Genomic DNA, 23,495 nt, shown 5'->3' with positions numbered 1-23,495 from the left:
TGTAAATCTGTAACTTTGGAAAAACAGAACAAAATAAGCAGTGACCTACATTGAGTAAAACTTGCTTTATTGGTTTGTAATTTAATGCATGCTGATCATTTGTCTCATACCTAATGTCTCATTAGTCGAGAGTAAATATCGTTTTCTTTAAGCCTGCCATTTTAATACGTACTGATAGAAAGGCGATTCCAAAAACAAACAAGCCCAAATGTGTTTTTGTAACAGGATTGCTCCTTTCTCCCCTTGTTAGATTTGTTACGGATTACGCCTGCACCTAATAATGGATCCCATGGCAGTCTAAACCATCTGCTGAAAAATCCTTTTTACCAGCCTTCACTCCCTGCAGAGGTATCTGCTCCATCTGCTTGCCCACTCTCAACATTGACTCCAAATGACAACCTGGGATGCTCATGTAATGTCTCGGTACGTACAGCGGGACTGGCTGTATATTTCACATTGGATTGTACAAGATTACTTTAAGAGGCAAGTAAACTTTAATATCAACAAAATGTGTATATCTTTCAGACCCCAACTATAGAAGAAATGAATAAAGGAATTAACCTTACTCTTCCAGAAGGTAAGATAATATATTGCTTTCATACTTTTGTCATATCAAAAGTCAATTCTGCAAATGTGAGTGATGCAACCTAAGTACCCTGTGATTAAATTCTAACAGTGTAAAATTATTGATTGGAAAATTACTGCCAGATTATTGCAGAATAAATTCCTAACTCGAGGTAATTAATCCACAAGATTTCTCTTGGAAGTACTGGTTATTCTTGAGAATATTCTTTTGTCCACAATGAAGCTCTGTCCCGAATATCCAACATTGATATAAAGGATAGACAATTCAACGTGGGTGAAACCAGTGTTGTAAGAATAGCAAATTTTCAAAAAAAATGTTATCATAAAAGGAATAATCCTGCAGTAGATATAAATGTTTTCACTACTGTGTGTACAGTAGGGTGTTAGATTAATGCACTCTATGGTGCTTTCAGGAATGTGCAATATTGACAGTAGCCCTATCTGCTCCACACATATATGTGTACATATACACAATGGTAATTTGGTTTAATGGAATGCATGAATACTAGAGAAGTCAACATTGGCTTAATCCGAGTTGTGAGATTGTAAGATTTGTAGTTGTAATCATATTAAAGCCTTTTAAATGATGAAGCTCTTGTTTGCATTGTTGTGAAAAGACATCTTGCAGTTTTCTTTTGAAGGAGGTCTTGTGGTGCAGTGGGTAATGTTCCTGCCTCTGAGCCAGAAACTCTAGGTTTAAATCTCACTCCAAAACTTGATGCCCAAGAAAGGTATGTTCATAACGTGGCCGAAAGCTTGATGATTAACTAATAAATCCTTTCATCATACGCCAGTGGCAGGCAGTAAGAATGGGTGAGATTTCTGGTCAGCTATGCGATGGAAAGAAATTGGAGCCTCTATCATCACTACCCTATCTCCAGGCTACAAATGCATGTAAAAGTGTGCATTGCCACAGCAACCTGAAGTCCTTGGGGTACTAGTTGACTCAGTTGGTTGGATGACTAGTGTGGATCAGATTTGAGACATCAGAATGACGTTTGATCCCCGTTTTGGCTTGGGTGGGCCTCCTTGCCCTCCCCGTGGTGGACATGATTGTGCCATTAGTCGCATCTGTAGTTTTCCTTCTTCTCTATTATTCTTCCATTTTTTTGATTTGCAATCTGTAGCCTTGTTTACTATAGAGAAGCCGAGAGTCATCTAAATAAATATGTAGTAACAAAGTAGACCTTTAAGGTCAAAGTCCTGGATGCTCTACTACCTGCACCTGGAAGTGGAAGCTCTGTCTATATATTACTAGGTTGACATTGAGTGGGATACTTTCATTTGATGATAGTGGATTATTGTCATCCCCATTGCATCTAGCCAGGCCTTTAGTAGTGAGTTGTAATTAAGTCAGGCTAATGACATCTCCATGTAAAAAGGAGTCTTCATATGGAAGTGACCCAGAGCACTATCTGCTGGATGTTGAGAATGGAAGTGACCCAGAGCACTATCTGCTGGATGTTGAGACAGTGGAATAAATTAGTTGCTACATGTACCACTGGACATGGAAGAGAGAAGATTAATTGGTTGAACCACCATTAATTTAATATTTCAAGAGTCACAGGATCCAACAGCTGAAGGATGAGAGTTCTCACCTTACAAACCAATGCTCACCAGATCAAATTATGCAGCTATTTCAACAGTTTTGTTGGCTGTTAATGTGCAGGAATATCCTCATTTGTTATAAATCTATGTTTTTCTCATTTGGAAATGCTGCTTAGTGAAATTACAGACTGACTGTGGTGTAGTGTTTTCATAGAGATATGTCAGGATACTGGACCAGACCCCAACTTTTGTTAAGATACTGGACAAGAACTCCAAACATATTTTATATTTATAAAACTGTGAGGAAAGGATACTTCACCCCAGGAGTGATGACTCTGACTAATAGGTATTTTTATGTTAAAACAAACTTTAATTATAACACAGAATTAACCATGTTAACATCAAATAAATAGCTTTACAATTAAAAGTTAAACAGTTCTTAAATAAAAGCAAAAGCTTGAACGCACTATCTACACCTGCCACGCATTCAATTAAGCAACCCAATACAGTTCAAATGCCACTTATAAATTAACAAAACAGGTTACTTGCTTAGAAACCTTTGGAGGGAGTTCCTTTCAAGAGCAGATCCATACACTTCTGCTCAACCTAACAGCATTTCACAAAATTGCTGTTGACCTTAAAATCCTGCAAAAGCCTGCAAAACTACCATCAAACTGGGCTTCTCCCATTAATTACATCATCTGTAAACCACTAAGTTCCATGACCTGCTTAGCTGGGACTAAATACAATCCCTCAGAAATTATCTCCAGGGAATCACCAGCAATCAAAACATGATTCCTTAGCTCTTTATCTGTAACCAAGTAAGTGGTTGGAATTAATGATTACCTCACCTTTTACACTGCTTAATTAGTCAACACACTGCCTGTGTGTATTTTAAACCAGGGTTTTAAAAACATTGCTGCCACAAATGTAAAATATAATGTACAACAATATCTACATTCATCACAGATATTTGTACAATTCTTGTTTTGCTTGTAACAAGTTTCTTATTCAATTATGATGACCACAGGTGTTTTTTTCTATTACTCTTGAATCACCGCTTTAGCAGTTATATACAGTTGCATGTAATTTGTTTTATCATATTGCGCTATTTATATTCAGAAATAAATCAGAAAAAACTCTTGGATACTTTCCAAATGTCAGAGGGCCAAGTTGTTAAAAAAGGGTTGATCTTCCAAAAGGTAAACAAATTAATGTATTTTTGATTGGTATTAGTACTACTTTATGCCTGATCTGGAAAGGAAAATCTAAAAATAGAAAATGTTGGAAATACTCAGCAGGTCTGGGAGCATCTGTGGAGAGAGGTTTCAGGTCAATTACCTTTCTTCAAAACTTGCTGAGTATTTCAGCATTTTCAGCTTTTATTATATTTGTTTGGGTTAGTATCAAACCAGCTCCAGTGATGAGAGTTATCAAATGCTCTTCCCTTTAACCATCCAAGCTGAGTTTTTTTAAAAGAATAGTTAGGTGCAGGAAAAGATCTATCCAGTTTTGAGAATGGTAGCCCCAAATACCTGCCTTTTCAACTTAAATACATTTTCATTAGACACAGGAGATTTGGGAGGAAGTTCACGTTCAGATTGGCGTCACCTGGTCCTTTCTACATTGACATGGCCATATTATGCTAATATCATTTGTGGCTAGTGAGAAAGAATTGCCCATTGCAATACGAGGAATAAAAGACTCTACAGTTCAAAAAGGAAATTATATTTTGAAACAAATAACAACCCATATCATCGCGACAATAATAATATAAGATTTAGGTTAGCTGTGGAAAAGGACATGGAGCAATCTAAAGTGAAAAAACTGAATTAGAGGAGGGTCAATTTCAGATGATGAGAATAGATCCGGCCCAGATAAATTGGAATCAAAGACTGGAATGCAAAACTGTCATGGAGAAATGGGCTTAAGGACATGTTTTGCATATGGTGGGGTACATTTCCACCCAAAAGAATGGGCAACCGAAGCCAACCATCCAAAGTGCCAACATCTTTTTAATCTTAAATGTCTCTAAGACTTCACATCTGACCAACTGCTGCTTTCTGAACTACAATTCCTCCAGTTCCTATTGTGCTCTGAACTGATTTGGACCACTTGGTCTTTTAGAAGCCTGGGGCGTCATTCTCCGACCCCCCGCCGGGTTGGAGAATGGCCGTAGGCCGCCGTGAATCCCGCCCCCGCCCCCGCCGAAGTCTCTGGTACCGGAGATTGGGCGGGGGCGGGAATCGGGCCGCGCCGGTTGGCGGGACCCCCCGTTCAATTCTCCGGCCCGGATGGGCCGAAGTCCCGCCCAGAAATTGCCTGTCCCACCGCAGCCAATCACCAGTGAAAGCACACGCACTATAAAGACAGGGGGCATCAGAGTTCCCGCTCATTCGAGTTGCAGCTAGCTAGGAGGACAGAGCTCACAGCCTGCAACACAGACATTCACCATGTGCTGAGTGCACCGACTGGTTAGAACAATGCAAAGGTCTTTAGTTAAAGCTAGTATCGTATTAACCCACAGTCTAAGTAAGTTTAAACAGTTAATGATTCAATAAAATAGTTCAAGTGTTGGTGACCTGTATGTGATCCAGAACATCCAACACATCATGATACCAGGCGTGGTGGCATACTAGCACTTCTTAGACCTACCTGCAAGTGATCTGCCTTCCGCCAGCATTCCGTCATCCTGTGACATGGACAACATCAGCCCGGCGCCGCCGCTCCGCATCGCCGGCAACCTCGGGGCCAACTGGAAGATTTTCAAACAGCACTTCCAGCTCTTCCTCGAAGCCACGGACAGGCAGAGTGCCTCGGATACCAGAAAGATTGCCCTTCTCCTCTCCACGGCCGGGGACCATGCCATCCACGTTTTCAACTCTGTCACCTTTGCAGATGATGAAGACAAGACGAAGTTCAAGACGGTTCTCCTCAAGTTTGACACTCACTGCAGCGTAGAGGTGAATGAATGTTTCGAATGCTACGTGTTCCAGCAGCGTTTGCAGGGTAAGGATGAACCTTTCCAATCCTTTCTTACGCACCTCCGCATCCTTGCGCAATCTTGCAGCTACGGGCCCACCTCCGACTCCATGATACGCGACCAGATCATTTTCGGTGTTCAGTCGGACCCCCTACGTCAGCAGCTCCTCAAAGTAAAGCAACTCACCCTAGCGACCGCCATCGAGACCTGAGTCCTACATGAAAACGTCACGAGTCGGTATTCCCATATACAAGCGGCTGAAACGGCGCGGCAAGGTCCCCACGAGGCGGAACGGGTCCAAGTGATTGAGCACCTCCAGGGCCTCAGCCTGGATGAGGATGAGAGCGGCCATTTCGCGCGCTTTTCGCGGACTCCCGCGCTTGTACACACCAAACGAGGGGATGGAGACGTTGAGGAACGTAATGCGTAGGCACGCACGACCGCACCGCGCATGCGCGGTGACGCAGCGAACGTGCTGACGTCACGACGTGCGGCAACTGTGGCTCCGCCCATTTAAAGCAGCAATGCCCCGCAAAATCTCGACAATGTCTACGATGTGGAAGACTTGGCAACTATGCTGCCTGCTGTCGAGCAGCTCAGCCTGCCAACTCATATCGCTTCAACCAGCCTCGCAGGAATGTTAGGGCAATTCAACCCACGGTCACCGAGTCCGATGCGGACCTCCCACACAGTAGTGACACCGAGGACCCGAAGGCGCCTTTTCAAGTCGGTGTCGTAACGAAAAGCAGGCTGTCCCCGAAGCAAAGACACCAGCCGCTGTCCGTCTACAGCATCGATCCAGACGATGAGTGGTGTGCCACCCTGACGGTCAACCGGTCCCAAATACGATTCCACCTGGACACTGGTGCCTCCGCCAATCTCATGGCGTGGTCTGCTTTCCAAAGCCTTCGTGTCAAACCAGCCATCCTTCCATCGGCCTGCCAGCTATTGGACTACAATGGCAACATCATTCCTGCTACTGGCTCGTGCCAACTTAAAGTGACGCACAAGTCACGAAAAGCCATCCTTCCTTTCGAGATCGTGGGCTCCTTGAAGGACTCCCTTCTTGGCGCACAGGCGTGCAAGCTGTTGAACCTCGTTCAAAGAGTTCACTCTCTCTCTCCTGATAATACGCCTGCCTTCCAGGACGCTGACTTCAGGGCGCAACTCGACGCCCTCATCGACCAGCACCGCGACGTCTTCAAAGGCATGGGCACGCACCCATATACGTACAAGATCCTACTCAAACAGAACGCCACACCTGTGGTGCATGCACCTCGCAGAGTCCCAGCACCCCTCAAGGACCGCCTCAAGCAGCAGCTGCAGGACCTCCAAGACCAAGGAGTGATCTCAAGAGATACGGAACCAACCGATTGGGTCAGTTCCATGGTGTGCGTAAAAAAGCCTTCCGGCGAGCTGAGAATTTGCATTGATCCCAAGGATCCGAATCGCAATATCATGAGGGAGCATTATCCAATTCCCAAGCGCGAAGAGATCACATGCGAGATGGCTCGCGCCAAGCTCTTCACCAAACTTAACGCCTCGAAAGGATTCTGGCAAATACAGCTCGACAAATCCAGCAGGAAACTGTGTACCTTTAACACATCCTTTGGCAGATATTGTTACAAAACATAGAACATAGAACATAGAAAATACAGCACAGAACAGGCCCTTCGGCCCACGATGTTGTGCCGAACCTTTGTCCTAGATTAATCATAGATTATCATTGAATTTACAGTGCAGAAGGAGGCCATTCGGCCCTTTGAGTCTGCACCAGCTCTTGGAAAGAGCACCCTACCCAAACTCAACACCTCCACCAACACCAAGGGCAATTTGGACATTAAGGGCAATTTATCATTGGCCAATTCACCTAACCCGCACATCTTTGGACTGTGGGAGGAAACCGGAGCACCCGGAGGAAACCCACGCAGACACGGGGAGGACGTGCAGACTCCGCACAGACAATGACCCAAGCCCGAATCGAACCTGGGACCATGGAGCTGTGAAGCAATTGTGCTATGCACAATGCTACCGTGCTGCCCTTAAGAACAAATAAATCTACACTATATCATTTTACCGTAATCCATGTACCTATCCAATAGCTGCTTGAAGGTCCCTAATGTTTCCGACTCAACTACTTCCACAGGCAGTGCATTCCATGCCCCCACTACTCTCTGGGTAAAGAACCTACCTCTGATATCCCTCCTATATCTTCCACCTTTCACCTTAAATTTATGTCCCCTTGTAATGGTGTGTTCCACCCGGGGAAAAAGTCTCTGACTGTCTACTCTATCTATTCCCCTGATCATCTTATAAACCTCTATCAAGTCGCCCCTCATCCTTCTCCGCTCTAATGAGAAAAGGCCTAGCACCCTCAACCTTTCCTCGTAAGACCTACTCTCCATTCCAGGCAACATCCTGGTAAATCTTCTTTGCACCTTTTCCAGAGCTTCCACATCCTTCCTAAAATGAGGCGACCAGAACTGTACACAGTACTCCAAATGTGGCCTTACCAAAGTTTGTACAGCTGCATCATCACCTCACGGCTCTTAAATTCAATCCCTCTGTTAATGAACGCGAGCACACCATAGGCCTTCTTCACAGCTCTATCCACTTGAGTGGCAACTTTCAAAGATGTATGAACATAGACCCCAAGATCTCTCTGCTCCTCCACATTGCCAAGAACTCTACCGTTAACCCTGTATTCCGCATTCATATTTGTCCTTCCAAAATGGACAACCTCACACTTTTCAGGGTTAAACTCCATCTGCCACTTCTCAGCCCAGCTCTGCATCCTATCTATGTCTCTTTGCAGCCGACAACAGCCCTCCTTACTATCCACAACTCCACCAATCTTTGTATCGTCTGCAAATTTACTGACCCACCCTTCAACTCCCTCATCCAAGTCATTAATGAAAATCACAAACAGCAGAGGACCCAGAACTGATCCCTGTGGTACGCCACTGGTAACTGGGATCCAGGCTGAATATTTGCCATCCACCACCACTTTCTGACTTCTATCGGTTAGCCAGTTTGTTATCCAACTGGCCAAATTTCCCACTATCCCATGCCTCCTTACTTTCTGCATAAGCCGACCATGGGGAACTTTATCAAATGCCGTTTGGCTTCAGAAGTGTTCCACAGGATCATGGAACAAATGATGGAAGGCATTGAAGGTGTTCGCGCTTATGTCGACGACATAATCATTTGGTCCACCACCCCGCAGGAGCATGTCAGTCGCCTCCAGCGTGTGTTCAAACGCATACGGGAGCAGGGCCTACGCCTCAACAGAGCCAAATGTTCCTTTGGTCAGACGGAACACAAGTTCCTTGGGGGACCACATCTCCCAGTTGGGTGTGCGGCCGGATGCAACAAGGTGGCTGCTATCACAGCCATGAAAACGCCAGAGGACAATTTCTGGGCATGGTCAACTTCCTAGGGAAGTTCATCCCTAACCTCGCCTCTCATACTACAGCTCTCAGGAACCTGGTCAGGAAGACGACAGACTTCCAATGGCTTCTTGCCCACGAGCGCGAATGGAGAGATCTCAAAACCAAACTCACCACCGCCACGGTCTTAGCTATTTTTGATCCAGCGAAAGAGACCAAAATTTCGACCAATGCCAGCCAATCTGGCATTGGGGCAGTGCTCCTGCAACGCGATGAGGCCTCATCATGGGCCCCCATTGCATATGCGTCACGCGCCATGACCCCCACAGAGCAGCGCTACGCGCAGATAGAAAAGGAGTGCCTGGGCATTTTAAGAACAAAGAACAAAGAAATGTACAGCACAGGAACAGGCCCTTCGGCCCTCCAAGCCCGTGCAGACCATACTGCCCGACTAAACTACAATCTTCTACACGTCCTGGTTCCCTATCCCTCTATTCCCATCCTATTCATGTATTTGTCAAGATGCCCCTTAAATGTCACTATCGTCCCTGCTTCCACCACCTCCTCCGGTAGCGAGTTCCAGGCACCCACTACCCCCTGTGTAAAAAACTTGCCTTGTACATCTACTCTAAACCTTGCCCCTCTCACCTTAAACCTATGCCCCCTAGTAATTGACCCCTCTACCCTGGGGAAAAGTCTCTGACTATCCACTCTGTCTATGCCCCTCATACTTTTGTAGACCTCTGTCAGGTCGCCCCTCAACCTCCGTCGTTCCAGTGAGAACAAACCGAGTTTATTCAACCGCTCCTCATAGATAATGCCCTCGATACCAGGCAACATTCTGGTAAATCTCTTCTGCACCCACTCTAAAGCCTCCACATCCTTCTGGTAGTGTGGCGACCAGAATTAAACACTATACTCCAAGTGTGGCCTAACTAAGGTTCTATACAGCTGCAACATGACTTGCCAATTCTTATACTCAATGCCCCGGCCAATGAAGGCAAGCAAGCCGTATGCCTTTTTGACTACCTTCTCCACCTGTGTTGCCCTTTTCAGTGACCTGTGGACCTGTACTCCTAGATCTCTCTGACTTTCAATACTCTTGAGGGTTCTACCATTCACTGTATATTCCCTACCTGCATTAGACCTTCCAAAATGCATTACCTCACATTTGTCTGGATTAAACTCCATCTGCCATCTCTCTGCCCAAGTCTCCAAACAATCTAAATCCTGCTGTATCCTCTGACAGTCCTCATCGCTATCTGCAATTCCACTAACCTTTGTGTCGTCTGCAAACTTACTAATCAGACCAGTTACATTTTCCTCCAAATCATTTATATATACTACAAACAGCAAAGGTCCCAGCACTGATCCCTGCAGAACACCACTGGTCACAGCCCTCCAATTAGAAAAGCATCCTTCCATTGCTACTCTCTGCCTTCTATGACCTAGCCAGTTCTGTATCCACCTTGCCAGCTCACCCCTGATCCCGTGTGACTTCACCTTTTGTACTAGTCTACCATGAGGGACCTTGTCAAAGGCCTTACTGAAGTCCATATAGACAACATCCACTGCCCTACCTGCATCAATCATCTTTGTGACTTCCTCAAAAAACTCTATCAAGTTAGTGAGACACGACCTCCCCTTCACAAAACCATGCTGCCTCTCACTAATAAGTCCATTTGCTTCCAAATGGGAGTAGATCCTGTCTCGAAGAATTCTCTCCAGTAATTTCCCTACCACTGAAGTAAGGCTCACGGGCCTGCAGTTCCCTGGATTATCCTTGCTACCCTTCTTAAACAGAGGAACAACATTGGCTATTCTCCAGTCCTCCGGGACATCACCTGAAGACAGTGAGGATCCAAAGATTTCTGTCAAGGCCTCAGCAATTTCCTCTCCAGCCTCCTTCAGTATTCTGGGGTAGATCCCATCAGGCTCTGGGGACTTATCTACCTTAATATTTTTTAAGATGCCCAACACCTCATCCTTTTGGATCTCAATATGACCCAGGCTATCTACACACCCTTCTCCAGACTCCACATCTACCAATTCCTTCTCTTTGGTGAATACTGATGCAAAGTATTCATTTAGTACCTCACCCATTTCCTCTGGCTCCACACATAGATTCCCTTGCCTATCCTTTAGTGGGCCAACCCTTTCCCTGGCTACCCTCTTGCTTTTTATGTACGTGTAAAAAGCTTTGGGATTTTCCTTAACCCTATTTCCAATGACTTTTCGTGACCCCTTCTAGCCCTCCTGACTCCTTGCTTAAGTTCCTTCCTACTTTCTTTATATTCCACACAGGCTTCGTCTGTTCCCAGCCTTTTAGCCCTGACAAATGCCTCCTTTTTCTTTTTGACGAGGCCTACAATATCTCTCGTTATCCAAGGTTCCCGAAAATTGCCGTATTTATCCTTCTTCCTCGCAGGAACATGCCGGTCCTGAATTCCTTTCAGCTGACACTTGAAAGCCTCCCACATGTCAGATGTTGATTTGCCCTCAAACATCCGCCCCCAATCTAGGTTCTTCAGTTCCCGCCTAATATTGTTATAATTATTGTTATAATTTGATCGGTGTCGTCAAGTTTCATGATTATGTACGGCCTTCCCCAATTCACCCTCGAGACCGACCATCGCCCGCTGGTCAATATAATACAGAAAGACTTGAACGACATGACGCCTCGCCTCCAGCGTATTCTGCTCAAGCTCCGGCGATACGACTTCCAGCTGGTATATACCCCGGGCAAAGGCCTAATTATCGCCGACGCTCTCTCCAGGGCAGTCAACACTCCGTGTGACCCATCGGGATTCGTCTGCCAGGTTGACGCTAATGAGCCTTCGTGGCCTCCAACCTACCTGCCACGGATGAACGCCTCGTCCAAATTTGCCGCGAGACAGCGGCTGACCCTTTGCTACAGCGCCACCTAACAGATGGGTGGCCCGCAGTTCTACAACATCAGAGATGATCTGGCGGTAGTCGATGGTGTTCTCCTGAAACTGGACCGCATTGTCATCCCGCACCAGCATGCGCCAGCTCGTCTTGGAACAGCTACACGAGGGCCATCTTGGCGTGGAAAAGTGCCGCCGTCGGGCCCGAGAGGCAGTGTATTGGCCCGGCATCAATGAAGACATCGCCAACACAGTGCTCAACTGCCCCACTTGTCAGCGCTTCCGGCCGGCCCAACCACGTGAGACCCTACAGCCCCATGAGTTGGTCACGTCCCCTTGGTCCAGGGTCGGCATCGACCTGTTCCACGCGCTGGGTAGGGACTATGTCCTGATTGTAGACTAATTTTCAAACTACCCGGAGGTGGTACATTTACACAACATCACATTGTCTGCAGTCATCCGTGCCTGTAAGGACACCTTTGCTCGATACTGCATCCCACTCACTGTGATGTCGGACAATGGCCCCTGCTTCGCAAGCCAGGAATGGTCCAACTTTGCCAGGAGGTACAACTTTGTGCATGTGACATCCAGTCCCCTGTACCCCGAATCCAACGGCAAAGCGGAGAAGGGAGTACATATAGTCAAACGGCTCCTCTGCAAGGCTGCCGATGCTGGGTCCGATTTCTACCTCGCCTTGCTGGCCTATCACTTGGCCCCACTGTCCACTGGCCTGTCGCCAGCCCAGCTGCTCATGGGTCGCACCCTGAGGACGACGGTGCCGTCCATTCACGTCCCAGACCTCGACCACGTTCCGGTCCTTCAACGAATGCAGCTGTCTCGTGCACAGCACAAGGCGGCTCATGACGCCCGTGCAGCTGATCTTCCGGATGGTGGCTGGTCTGCAACCGCTGTGGTTCTTCGGCAGGTGGCTCCCCGCTCGTTCCTGGTTCGTCTACCGGATGGCTCCATTCTGCGCTGCAATCGACGTGCCCTTCGTCTCGTTCCGCGCTAGCTACGTGATCCTCCGCCAATGCCACGCCCTCCTGTTGACCCTGACCTGGACTATGCAGAGATTCCTGCCCCTCTGCATCCTCCTCACTCTGACGCAGTCCAGACCGCTCCTCAGCCGGCGGCTCCCGACCCACCCTTGAGGCGGTCAACCAGAATGCGTCTCCCACCTCAGAGACTTAATTTGTGAACTTTGTGGACTTATGGACTTTCTGATTTGTTCTGTTCTTCCGTTTAATCGTTCAAGTGGTTTGTATATAGTGTTCATCTCTTTATTCTTGCGACACGCTGTTTTTCTGCACCAGGCACCTTCCCATGTCGATAGCTTAGTTTTTATGTACATAGTCCTGTAAATATTTTACACACACATAGTCAGGAACATTCACCATACACTATTTATTGCCACACAGGTACATTTTTTATAAAAGGGGGAATGTCATAATATACACCAGTATATCATGGTGCAGACACACACTGATGGACACACAGTGGGACCAATCAACACACACAACACCGCAGCCAATCACCAGTGAGAGCACACGCAATATAAAGACAGGGGGCATCAGAGTTCCCGCTCATTCGAGTTGCAGCTAGCTAGGAGGACAGAGCTCACAGCCTGCAACACAGACATTCACCATGTGCTGAGTGCATTGACTGGTTAGGACAAGGCAAAGGTCTTTAGTTAAAGCTAGTATCATATTAACCCACAGTCTAAGTAAGTTTAAACAGTTAATGATTCAATAAAATAGTGTTGCATTATTTCAAGTGTTGGTGACCTGTATGTGATCCAGAACACCCAACACATCAGTGTTTATTTTATAAGACCAAGAGCCATTAAAGCAGATTGAAAAGCCACTGGCTAGGCATATGTGCAAAAAGACTGTAAAAATCAAAGCACAATTACAACCTATAAAGTCTAATAATGTAGCTTCGAAGTTAATATGTGGTATTATAGTTAAAACAATTTTTTTCCTTTATTCTTTGATGTGATGTTGGTGGACAGAACCAAGGACAGAATTTGTTTATTTGCAAAAATATACTTTGTTCATAAAGTATCTAAAAGGACATTACAAAACATTTCAAAACAGTCTTTACAGAAAGTGCAAATTTTCAAATACACTGCCAGGCATTCAAATTTTCTGCATAGATTGTGTTGCACTCTGAAGTGCCTCAATAAGGTTGTGATACATGGAATGTTTACCATATACATTGACTGTTGGTCATACAGCCCAAATTGTTCCATAGCATTTCCAGCCCCTTGGTGGACTTTGGCTGAAAGGCCTTAGACAGTGACCTTTCCCTACTGCATCTTTGTGATGGCCACACCAACAAGGCCAGCATCTGTTGCCCATTGCTAATGAACTGAGTGAACCTTGGAACTGAATGGTGTGCTAGGTCATTTCAAAGGGCATTTAAAAGTCAACCACATTGCTGTAGGCCTGGACTCACTTGTAGGCCAGACCGGTTAAGGACAGTTAGTCTGGTCCAATACTGTTACCACGATTTCCCCGGAGAATCGGTCACGAATCGCGCGCATGCCATTGACAGTCGCCCCCCTCCGCGATTCTCCGAGGAAAACTGGCCGAGTTCCTGACGGCGTGGTTGTAACCACCTATTCGGCCGTCGGGAACGGCTGGTGACGGCTGCGGACTCAGGCCGCGGCCGCCCTGGTGGGGTGCAGGGGATTGAACACCAGGAGGGGGCCTCATGGATGGCCAGGGGGGTGATCAGGCATCACGGACCCGCGGGCACGCGCAATCTCGGGGGGCCTACATTCCTGGTGCCGCTCCGCGGGCTGAGTCTGCCATGTCGCACGGCGTCCACTCAGGAAAGTCCAGAGTGATTCGCCAGTGTAAAAGGGACATAATAATAATAATTATAATAATCGCTTATTGTCATAAGTCGGCTTCAATGAAGTTACTGTGAAAAGCCCTTAGTCGCCACATTCCAGCGCCTGTTTGGGGAGGCCGGTACAGGAATTGAACCCGCGCCGCTGGTCTTGTTCTGCATTACAAGCCAGCTGTTTAGCCCACAGTGCTAAACCAGTCCCATCATAGCCCCATTATTGGAGAATCCTGCCCCCTGGCTTTACCGGGACAGCTCCAGTTTTTCATTAAATATCCAAGTGTCCTGACAATTTCCTAAAAATAATTCAAATGTTCTGGTTTTCACTTTTCTGTTGTTAATGAAATAAAAAGGGGCTGGGGGAGGGGGAGGATGTGAGTCCTTTTTCCTGTAAAAACCCATCATATCACTTGCATTGCATGCGGAGACATGTATCACTTGACGTCCCATAGGAGTTGTCACCAAATTTTATGACACCTTAAAATGATCTATAGAATAATGTCACCAACTCTGGGAGAGTGAAGGGGTGGGGGCTGGAGGTTTTTCTTTGCACTGGAATAAAATCCCAAAGCACCAGGTTGGACCTTGTAAACAGCTGTGTCTGCCTCCACACTTCTTGCCCAGACAGTTGGCCCGCACCCAGCCCTCAGCAATGAAGATCACACCTTTGTGGGCACTTTCTCCTGAGGTGGGCAGGCCAACCTCCCCTACCTATCACGAGGATAAAAATTCAGCCAAAGGTTCCAGTGACCTCTTCAAAACCAGCTCAAACGAATGGTGTTTCTATCTGAATAACAATGAATCTTAAATAATGTGCTCGAGATTTGGCAAGAAATAACTTGCGTTAGGCTTTCTATTCATTGGCAGTTAAAAGAAATGAACATTCATTTGAAGTGATGCTTCCATGGCTAGAATATAGCTTTAGCTTAGTTCGCACACTATAACTTCCAGATCACCTTAGGGCATCTTTTCCTTCCAGTTGATATTCTCTTATATGCGCTGTCAGACAAAGATAGTTGTGAATCCTGTATCCAATCTTTGCCAATGTTAATTTATGGGTAGTCATGAGTAAATGAGCAAGGTCAGTTCAGGATAACATTCAATTTCTCTAAGGAAATGCACATTGCTCATATCAGAAATCTTCATAATGCAACATCTATAAATGTAACCTCACTTCGTGAAGAGTGACAGACGCAATTGCATCGTACCACACTTTGCTGAAGTAGGTAAGTTCCGAAACCAATGAGCAGGGATTGAAAAAATTATTTTTATGGACTAATATAGCCTTAATTACATTTGGAACAGAGTAATGATTGTAACCTTGTGTACTTTCAGTTAAAGAAGCAGAAGCTCTTAATATGCCTTACGGAAAGCCCAGAGTTTTGCAGAAGGGCAACACATATTGTCTCTTGTTTCATACATTTTATGTGAATGGATATAGTGCTGACATTTTAATGCCCCAATGGAGTGCTTACACTGTTCCCAAATCGGTAAGCTTGTTACATGGCACATCTAATGAGTAACTTTTGAACTTTAATCACTGTGGTTAAATATGCAAATATGATAGCAATCTTATGAAATATTCCATGAGCAACAAGAATGATGAATAACTTGATCATTTTCTTTGGTCAGCATGCTGGCGCAGTGGTTAGCACTGCTGTCTCACAGCACTAGGGACCTGGGTTCAATTCCGGCCTTGGCTGACTGTGTGGAGTTTATCCCCATGTCTGCGTGGGTTTCCTCCGGCTGCTCCCACAGTCCAAAGATGTACAGGTTAGGTGGATTGGCCATGCTAAATTGCCCCTTAATGTGCAAAAGATTAGGTAGGGTTATTGGGTTAGGGGATAGGGTGGGCCGTGGTAGGGTGCTCTTTCCAAGGGTTGGTGCAGATCTGATGGGCTGAATGGCCTTTTTCTCTACTGCAGGGATTCTGTGATCCTATGATCTTTAGTTAGGTTGGTGGGGAAATTCCCCTCTCTTTAACAACACTGAGATTTCATGTCCAGCAAAATGGCAGGTGAGACCTCCTTTGATATCTCATAATATTGATTAATAAGGGGATCAGGGGTTATGGCAGAAGGCAGGAGAATGGGGATGAGGTTAATATCAGCCATGATTGAATGGTGGAGCAGACTTGGTGGGCTGAGTGGCCGAATTCTGCTTCTATGTCTATCAATTTGGCACTTTTGACAATATTGCACTCCTTCAGAATTGCATTAATGTGCCAACCTACAGCCAATGTTCAAGATCTAGAGTGGGGGTTAAACCCATAACTAAATACATGCTGGTTCCATTTTTTTATTCCTTAGCATATGAATGGGTTAATGGGTTTGTTTATCCAGTATTTTAGGGGGAAAGATTATTCATTTGGATTGTAATATTACACAAGGCAAATTAACTTCAAATTGGTTCTCCTTTGTACTGAAAGCTAGTCATTTAAATTTAAGTGACTTAAAGATATTAAGAATTTTTAAAAATTGATCAGTGAATGCTGGAAATACTTAGCAGGTCTGGTTGATGCTAACTTTCTCCTTGGCTCAATTGCTCTGTTTTATTACCTTTGCTCTCGAGTCGCCAGGTATCTTTATGATACCGCCACGAGGTTCAAGTCCGAGTAATGATCAATAACCCAATACACCGATTAGTAAGATTCAAATCAAAGCACATTTATTATACACAGTAATCACTACTCATGCACAAATTCTACATCTAAGCTACTTCTATAACTAACAGGCCTATGCTTAACTTCGGACTGGCCCACCAGGTCAGGGGAACAAATGGCCTTTTGTTCGGGTTCTGAGTGTGCGGGATTCGAAGTTGGTACGGATTGGTAGCTAGGAGCACCTATCTCGTAGCGAGCGTTGAATTAAGACTTACTTCGTTCGGCAGTCACTGCACCGGTCACGGTCAATGTTGGTTCGTGTTGCTGGGTGACCCGGGCAGGACGAAGAGGTGAAGAGAGCGCGATTTGAACTTGGGGCTTAACTCTTATAGTCCCCAGGTGCTTCCCGCCTTTCGGGGTGGACCCTGTACCTGGTCCCAAGTGATTGGACTTTGTCCCAATTGCTTGGTTCGATTTCTCCAATACTGGAGCAGTTCCGTGATCGATGGGCGGTCTTGAGATGCTCGTTCACCTCCTTTGTGTTGGCTCCTGCTGGCGCCGGGGAGTCTGGCTTTGCTTTGTGTGTCCCAAATGTTACTTATTGTTCCCGGGGATTGCTCATCAGTATGCAGATGGCTGCTACATTGTTATGGTGATAGTCGCTGTTATCGATGTTGTCTGGCCTTTTGCAGAGTTTTAATACACAGTAAACCTGCACCTGCCGGTTTCTGTCTTGTTGGCTGACTTTCCATCAGCCTTTGCCGTTCGCCATTTTAAATCGGAAGTTGGCCAATTTAGGTGGCTACATTCCCTCCTTGTGATCCCAACGCGAAGCGTGAAGGATCACATAACTACGTTGCTTTCCATTCCCTGACCTGGTGAGCACTTCTTTCATGGCCTCTACACTGACCATAACTATGCAAAAAAATTTTAACTGACAATTCTAAGGAGCGCTCTGTCAAACAGGGACATGCATTACAAAACAAAAAAAATGGGAACCTCTAACTATCCTTAATACACTACATCCACTTAAACATTTCATCACTCTAACTTCTTCAACCATACAAACAAAATCATAGCAGTTTATACACATGTTTCCTGGCTTGGCAGTCATCTGAACATTTATTTATTGACAATATAAACGCAAATGAATGCTCTTTATTATAGATCGCGGGGGTCGGGGTCTGGTTGTATCCGAAAATAGGGGATCTGATCCTATATACCGGGGTGCGAGCGCGGTAGGCTCTCCTTCTCCATTTTCTCAGACGCATAGTCTGCACGATGCAGCAGAGTATCGGCAGTACCAACAAGGTTTCTATCACATAGGACAGGGAATACCAGATTATAAACCTGGCACACCAAGATGGTGCGGTGCCGCTGGTGACTGGGCTCTGGGTACTGTGGGGAAGTGAATCATTAACGGCTAGGGGGCTTGAGGTCATGGGGTTCGCGTTCACGTGCAACCAAATGTCCGTTATCACAATGCACAATCCGGAGGATGTCCTCATGATGCGTCTTCTTTCACTTCTCTTCTCTTCTCTTCCCTTCTCTTCTCCGGTCCTGGAGCTTCTGGAGTTCTGTGAAATCAAGCATAGTGTCTGTAACTATCTTGGTTTAACATCTCGTACAATAGTCTGTCTGTCCTTTAGTGCCAATTACTCCCTTTATAATTGGTCACTATGTGTGACTCCCTCATTTTTTTTTCCAAAAACCGAATTCAGGACAAGACACACTTACAAATAATGAACCAGTGCGAGCCATCTCGCAGACTGTGCGATCTACCATCCAAATGTTTCAGGATGTAAATAGCATGTGGTTGGCAACCTAAGGGTTACCGGAAACAAAACAAAACTTTTTGAACTAAAATTTCCAAAATGAGGTGCGTATGGGCCGCGACGTGTAAGAGTTGGATGGAGTCCCCGGGTAGGACGGCGACCAATGCCATGTCTCCCTTACCCGAGCGTAGTTGACCAGAGGCGGGTTCCCAGGCAGGGCGGGTCCCAAGCCATTTCTCCACTGCCTGAGCAACCGACAAGAACAGGCAAGAAATGTAGTCATCGTGGGGGGCTGCCGTATTGGTTCTACCTTCGAACCAGAAGGGCAATTACGATCGGGCGTGTGGTATCTGTCGACAGACGAGTTCCGCTGAACTGGCGTCTGAGACCTTAACAAGTCTCTGCAGACAAACTAGTTCCTCTGAACTAGGGTCTGGCCAGGTTTCGGCCGAAAGGGCGTGGGGCAGTGGAAATTATTTTTCTTCCGGTCTGACATACAACATTTAACAAAACAGTACAAACAACATAAAACATGCTGCAGGTTCCATCAGAAAGGACACCGTTTCACATTTGGGCTGGGGTGTAACTAGCATATGGAGGGAGTGCAGCGTGACCGAAGAAGAAAGGAAGGAGCAGTGAAACAAAAATGAAGTGGCCTTGCTGAGGTAACGCTGCTATGAGAAGTGGTGGGTAAGCGCTCACAGTTTGCATGAGGCAGCTGGGACCTTGTAGCTGCTGTGGGTGGTGTTCTCTTTCATATCTGGGGCTAGTCTAGCTGGTGGGGGTCTCCTGCAATCTCGGGCGAAGTGTCCTGACTACCCACAGTTGTAACATGACCCCTGGGGCACATAAGGTGGAGCAGGCTCTCTGGTGTATGGTTCCCTGGGTGGGGGGTCGAGGCTGTTGGTGTCTTTGCTGGTTCGGGGGGCATTTGTGGGCTGATTCCGTTGCTGTTTCAGGGGGGCTTGACATTCTCGTGCGTAATGTCCTAATTGTCCGCAATTGTAACATTCCGGTGGTTTCTGTGGGGGGCTGTTCCTTCCTTCGTTTACCCATGCGGGGTTCTGGTGCGTTTTAACTGGATGCACGTTTGCCTGCTCTTCCTGCTGTTCCTCGGGTTTCCTAACTGCGGGTTTGCTTTGTACAGACTGCTCCCAGGCGCGGGACAATCTTTTTACTACCCACTTTTCGTTATGAGACTCCTCTGAGGGGTCAGAATTGGCGCACGCTTTCTGTCCTGTTTCTGTGGCATGGGAGATAAGGGTGCGGGTCCATTTGGCCATGTTGTCTGGGGACAAATGGGCACAGTCTAAGTCTCCAAAGACTGCTGCAAAGTGGATCCACAGGCGTCCAGCAAACGCTGTGGGGTGCTCGGCTTTCTTTTGCCTGCATTAGTTGAGGCCATCTACGGGGTCACCCCGGTTATAACCGATCGCATCCAGGATCGCGGTATGCATTTCTGCAAGGGTGCCTCCTCCTACATTCTGTGGATCGGGAAGGGCTGCTGCTACTGAAGAATCTAAACTTAAAACTGTGAGCTTTACATACTCTCACTCATCCAGGCCATACATGGTCGCCTGCTGCTTTACTCTGGCAAAGAAATGGTGGGGGTCTGAGGTGGGGAGGAACGGTGTGATTTTCTCGCAAGCGTCCTGTAATTGGGTCACTGTTAAGGGGGTGGAGTCTCGAAATTCCGTATCATCCAAGATGGCTGTGCGGTGGGTGGTGACTGGGTTCATTGGAGCCTGAACTATCTGCTCTGTGGGGGGTTGGGGCACTTTTCTCTTTTGTGGCTTTCCCTGCGCACATGTTCCCTGAACATATCTCTGCGCTGTCTCGTTTAATTCTTCCCAATCAGGGCCGTCTTCCTCATCTAATTTTGCTCCAAAGGTTTCCTGGAATCCTTTTTGAACTGAAAGCAGCAATTGCAGCTCTGCAATCTGCTTCCGGCACTTTGCGTGGTCTAGTGAGCTTTGTCTTTGTTCCGTGGTGGCAGCATGGAGTGCTCTTAACGCTGCCTTTAGGTCACTGCACTGTCTCTGCAATGCTTCTACCTGCTTCTCTGTTTCTTCACGTACCAGGACTGCACGTTGTGTGTCCTGATAGGCCTTTTCATATTGGGACTGGAAGCTGCTTAAGTGCGCCAGACAAGACTGGTGTGCCCTTTTGGCATCCTCCACCTCTCTGTCTTTTGCTGCCAACTTCCTTCTCAATTCTAAGTTCTCTCTTTCTACCTCGCTTACATCGACCTTACTCATTCGATGTATGCCTTCTACTTCTTTCCGGAGCATCCTAACGACCTCCTCTGTGCCTCACAACTGTGCCAAGCAGAACACGATTGCCATCGGCTTGCGAGCTTTCCCTAAGCTCTTTTTGTGGATCTCGCTCAGGGTCTCCCACCAAGTATGTCCTATACTCCCAGGGCCTGACTCCTCGTTGTCACAGAATTCATTCCAAAGGGGCCATCCTTTCTCTTTGAGATATTTCCTGATTTCTTCCTCCCAAATGGGACATTGTCCCACTCTACTGCTGCTGGTCGCTGCGACCGCAAATTCCTCTGGGTTCATAAGGCGTTGCATTTCCTGCATTGCCATCTTTCCTATCCGAATGCTGCTCTTCAAATTTGGGACAGGGGTATTAAGGCGGTGCTGTAAATACGGGTACGGCTGTCGCTACTTTCCGATATACAAACTCCCGACAGTTTTGTCGCAACAAAAAAATCTATCGGTTTTACCTTCTCTCCCTGTTAGTTACGCATGCATACACACACTTCCGAATTATGAGTATTGATCAGAACTGCTTGAACGCTTGTGGTTTTCTGTTCCCAATTGGATCTTTAATTCAAATTCTTGGGTTCTCCCGGAGTGGTTATGCCACTTCTAGATTGGGTCCTGTCAGATGTCGCCAAATAATGTTGCTAACTTTCTCCTTGGCTCAATTGCTCTGTTTTATTACCTTTGCTCTCGAGTCGCCATGTATCTTTATGATACCGCCACGAGGTTCAAGTCCGAGTAATGATCAATAACCCAATACACCGATTAGTGAGATTCAAATCAAAGCACATTTATTATACACAGTAATCGCTACTCATGCACAAATTCTACGTCTAAGCTACTTCTACAACTAACAGGCCTATGCTTAACTTCGGACTGGCCCACCAGGTCAGGGAAACAAATGGCCTTCCGTTCGGGTTCTGAGTCTGCGGGATTCGAAGTTGGTACGGATTGGTAGCTAGGAGCGCCTATCTCGTAGCGAGCGTTGAATTAAGACTTACTTCATTCGGCGGTGACTGCACCGGTCACGGTCAATGTTGGTTCGTGTTGCTGGCTGACCTGGGCAGGATGAAGAGGTGAAGAGAGCGCGATTTGAACTTGGGGCTTAACTCTTATAGTCCCCAGGGACTTCCCACCTTTCGGGGCGGACCCTGTACCTGGTCCCAAGTGATTGGACTTTGTCCCAATCGCTTGGTTCGATTTCTCCATACTGGAGCGGTTCCCTGATCGATGGGCGGTCTTGAGGTGCTCGTTCACCTCCTTTGTGTTGGCTCCTGCTGGCGCCGGGGAGTCTGGCTTTGCTTTGTGTGTCCCAAATGTTACTTATTGTTCCCGGGGATTGCTCATCAGTATGCAGATGGCTGCTACATTGTTATGGTGATAGTCGCTGGTATCGATGTTGTCTGGCCTTTTGCAGAGTTTTAATACACAGCAAATCTGCACCTGCCGGTTTCTGTCTTGTTGGCTGACTTTCCCATCAGCCTTTGCCGTTCGCCATTTTAAATCGGGAGTTGGCCAATTTAGGTGGCTACATGGTAACATCTGTGAAACGAGAGACACGTTTCTGGTCAATGATCTTTCATTGAACTAGAAAAAGGTAGACATGTCAAAGTTTAATAAATTCAAAATTGACAGATAATGAAATAGATGGATGTATCATGTAAAAAAGGAAAGTGCAAACAGATCTGGCTACCCACTTAGCCTAGATCCCCCCCCCCCCCCCCCCCCCCCCCCCCGCTGTGAGAAAAATAGCAGTGTGGACCGGATGAGGCCATGAATAGAGGAAGACAGGTCAGGGTGGTCAACAGGCAGACCATCCACTGCATTCCATGTGCCAGTCTGCCTTCAAATACACCAGTGGATGACAATAACATGCAGGCCCATGTGTCTACAAATGGCAATAAGAGTCAACCATTTCTTTTTATTTGTGCCACTTGTTTATCTACCTTTTTATAAATACTTGAATTCAGATAAAGAGCAGTAGCCCTCAAAGGCAGATTTTTGATATAATTTTCTTTTCTAAAAAAAACAATTGGCCGTGGATCCAGAACCAGGAGGACTCCCCCCGCCCCCCCCCCCCCCCCCCCCCCACCCCCGCCCCCCCCGGCCATAATTGCTATGATCTTGTTCCCCATTTCCTTCATTGCTTGCTCCCTGCCCCGGGGTATCCAGGATATTGTTTTGGTCTATTCCTGGTGAGGGTCAATAATCTAATGGAGGTCAATTAACTCAGTTGGCGAGATAGCTAGTGTGTACATCAGATTAATGCTAATAGCATAATGTTTGATTTCAACTGCGGCTGAGGTAGATTCAGGGTCTACCTCATTGCGCCACCCGTACTAAATAAAATCACAGTACTTAGCTGTGGTGCGGGTAGCCTTAGATGAGAATCATTAACAAGAACCTGCCTTCGGACAAAGAGCTCAAGAAGTAGAAATGGTGAAGAAAGCCAACAGGCGCTATGCTAAAACCTTCTATGAGACCGAATTTTGGGTCAGTTGGGATGAGTAATTTTGACCTCAGATGCCTCCCCAGCCTCTTTTCAGAGCGTTTCAGGTCATTAAACTGCACTGGAATATTCTTGTCGGTCTACTTGGTG

At 46.5% G+C, this 23,495-nt stretch overlaps 1 protein-coding gene across 1 annotated transcript in view; it reads left to right on the top strand.

Moving 5' to 3' along the window:
• The window catches only part of LOC140410712 (ectonucleotide pyrophosphatase/phosphodiesterase family member 3-like), a 249,137-nt gene that overhangs the window by 198,803 nt on the left and 26,839 nt on the right, over nucleotides 1-23,495 (top strand). Inside the window, exons 18-20 of the mRNA XM_072499153.1 lie at nucleotides 251-423; nucleotides 526-577; nucleotides 15,582-15,736. Of these exons, the coding sequence (XP_072355254.1) occupies nucleotides 251-423; nucleotides 526-577; nucleotides 15,582-15,736 (380 nt within the window). The remainder of the gene's footprint in view (nucleotides 1-250; nucleotides 424-525; nucleotides 578-15,581; nucleotides 15,737-23,495) is intronic.

Source organism: Scyliorhinus torazame, chromosome 4 (genome assembly GCF_047496885.1).
Source record: "Scyliorhinus torazame isolate Kashiwa2021f chromosome 4, sScyTor2.1, whole genome shotgun sequence".
Classification (NCBI taxonomy): domain Eukaryota; kingdom Metazoa; phylum Chordata; class Chondrichthyes; order Carcharhiniformes; family Scyliorhinidae; genus Scyliorhinus; species Scyliorhinus torazame.
The sequence above is the reverse complement of the archived record's forward strand: the minus strand, read 5'-3'. Positions and strand labels throughout refer to the sequence as shown.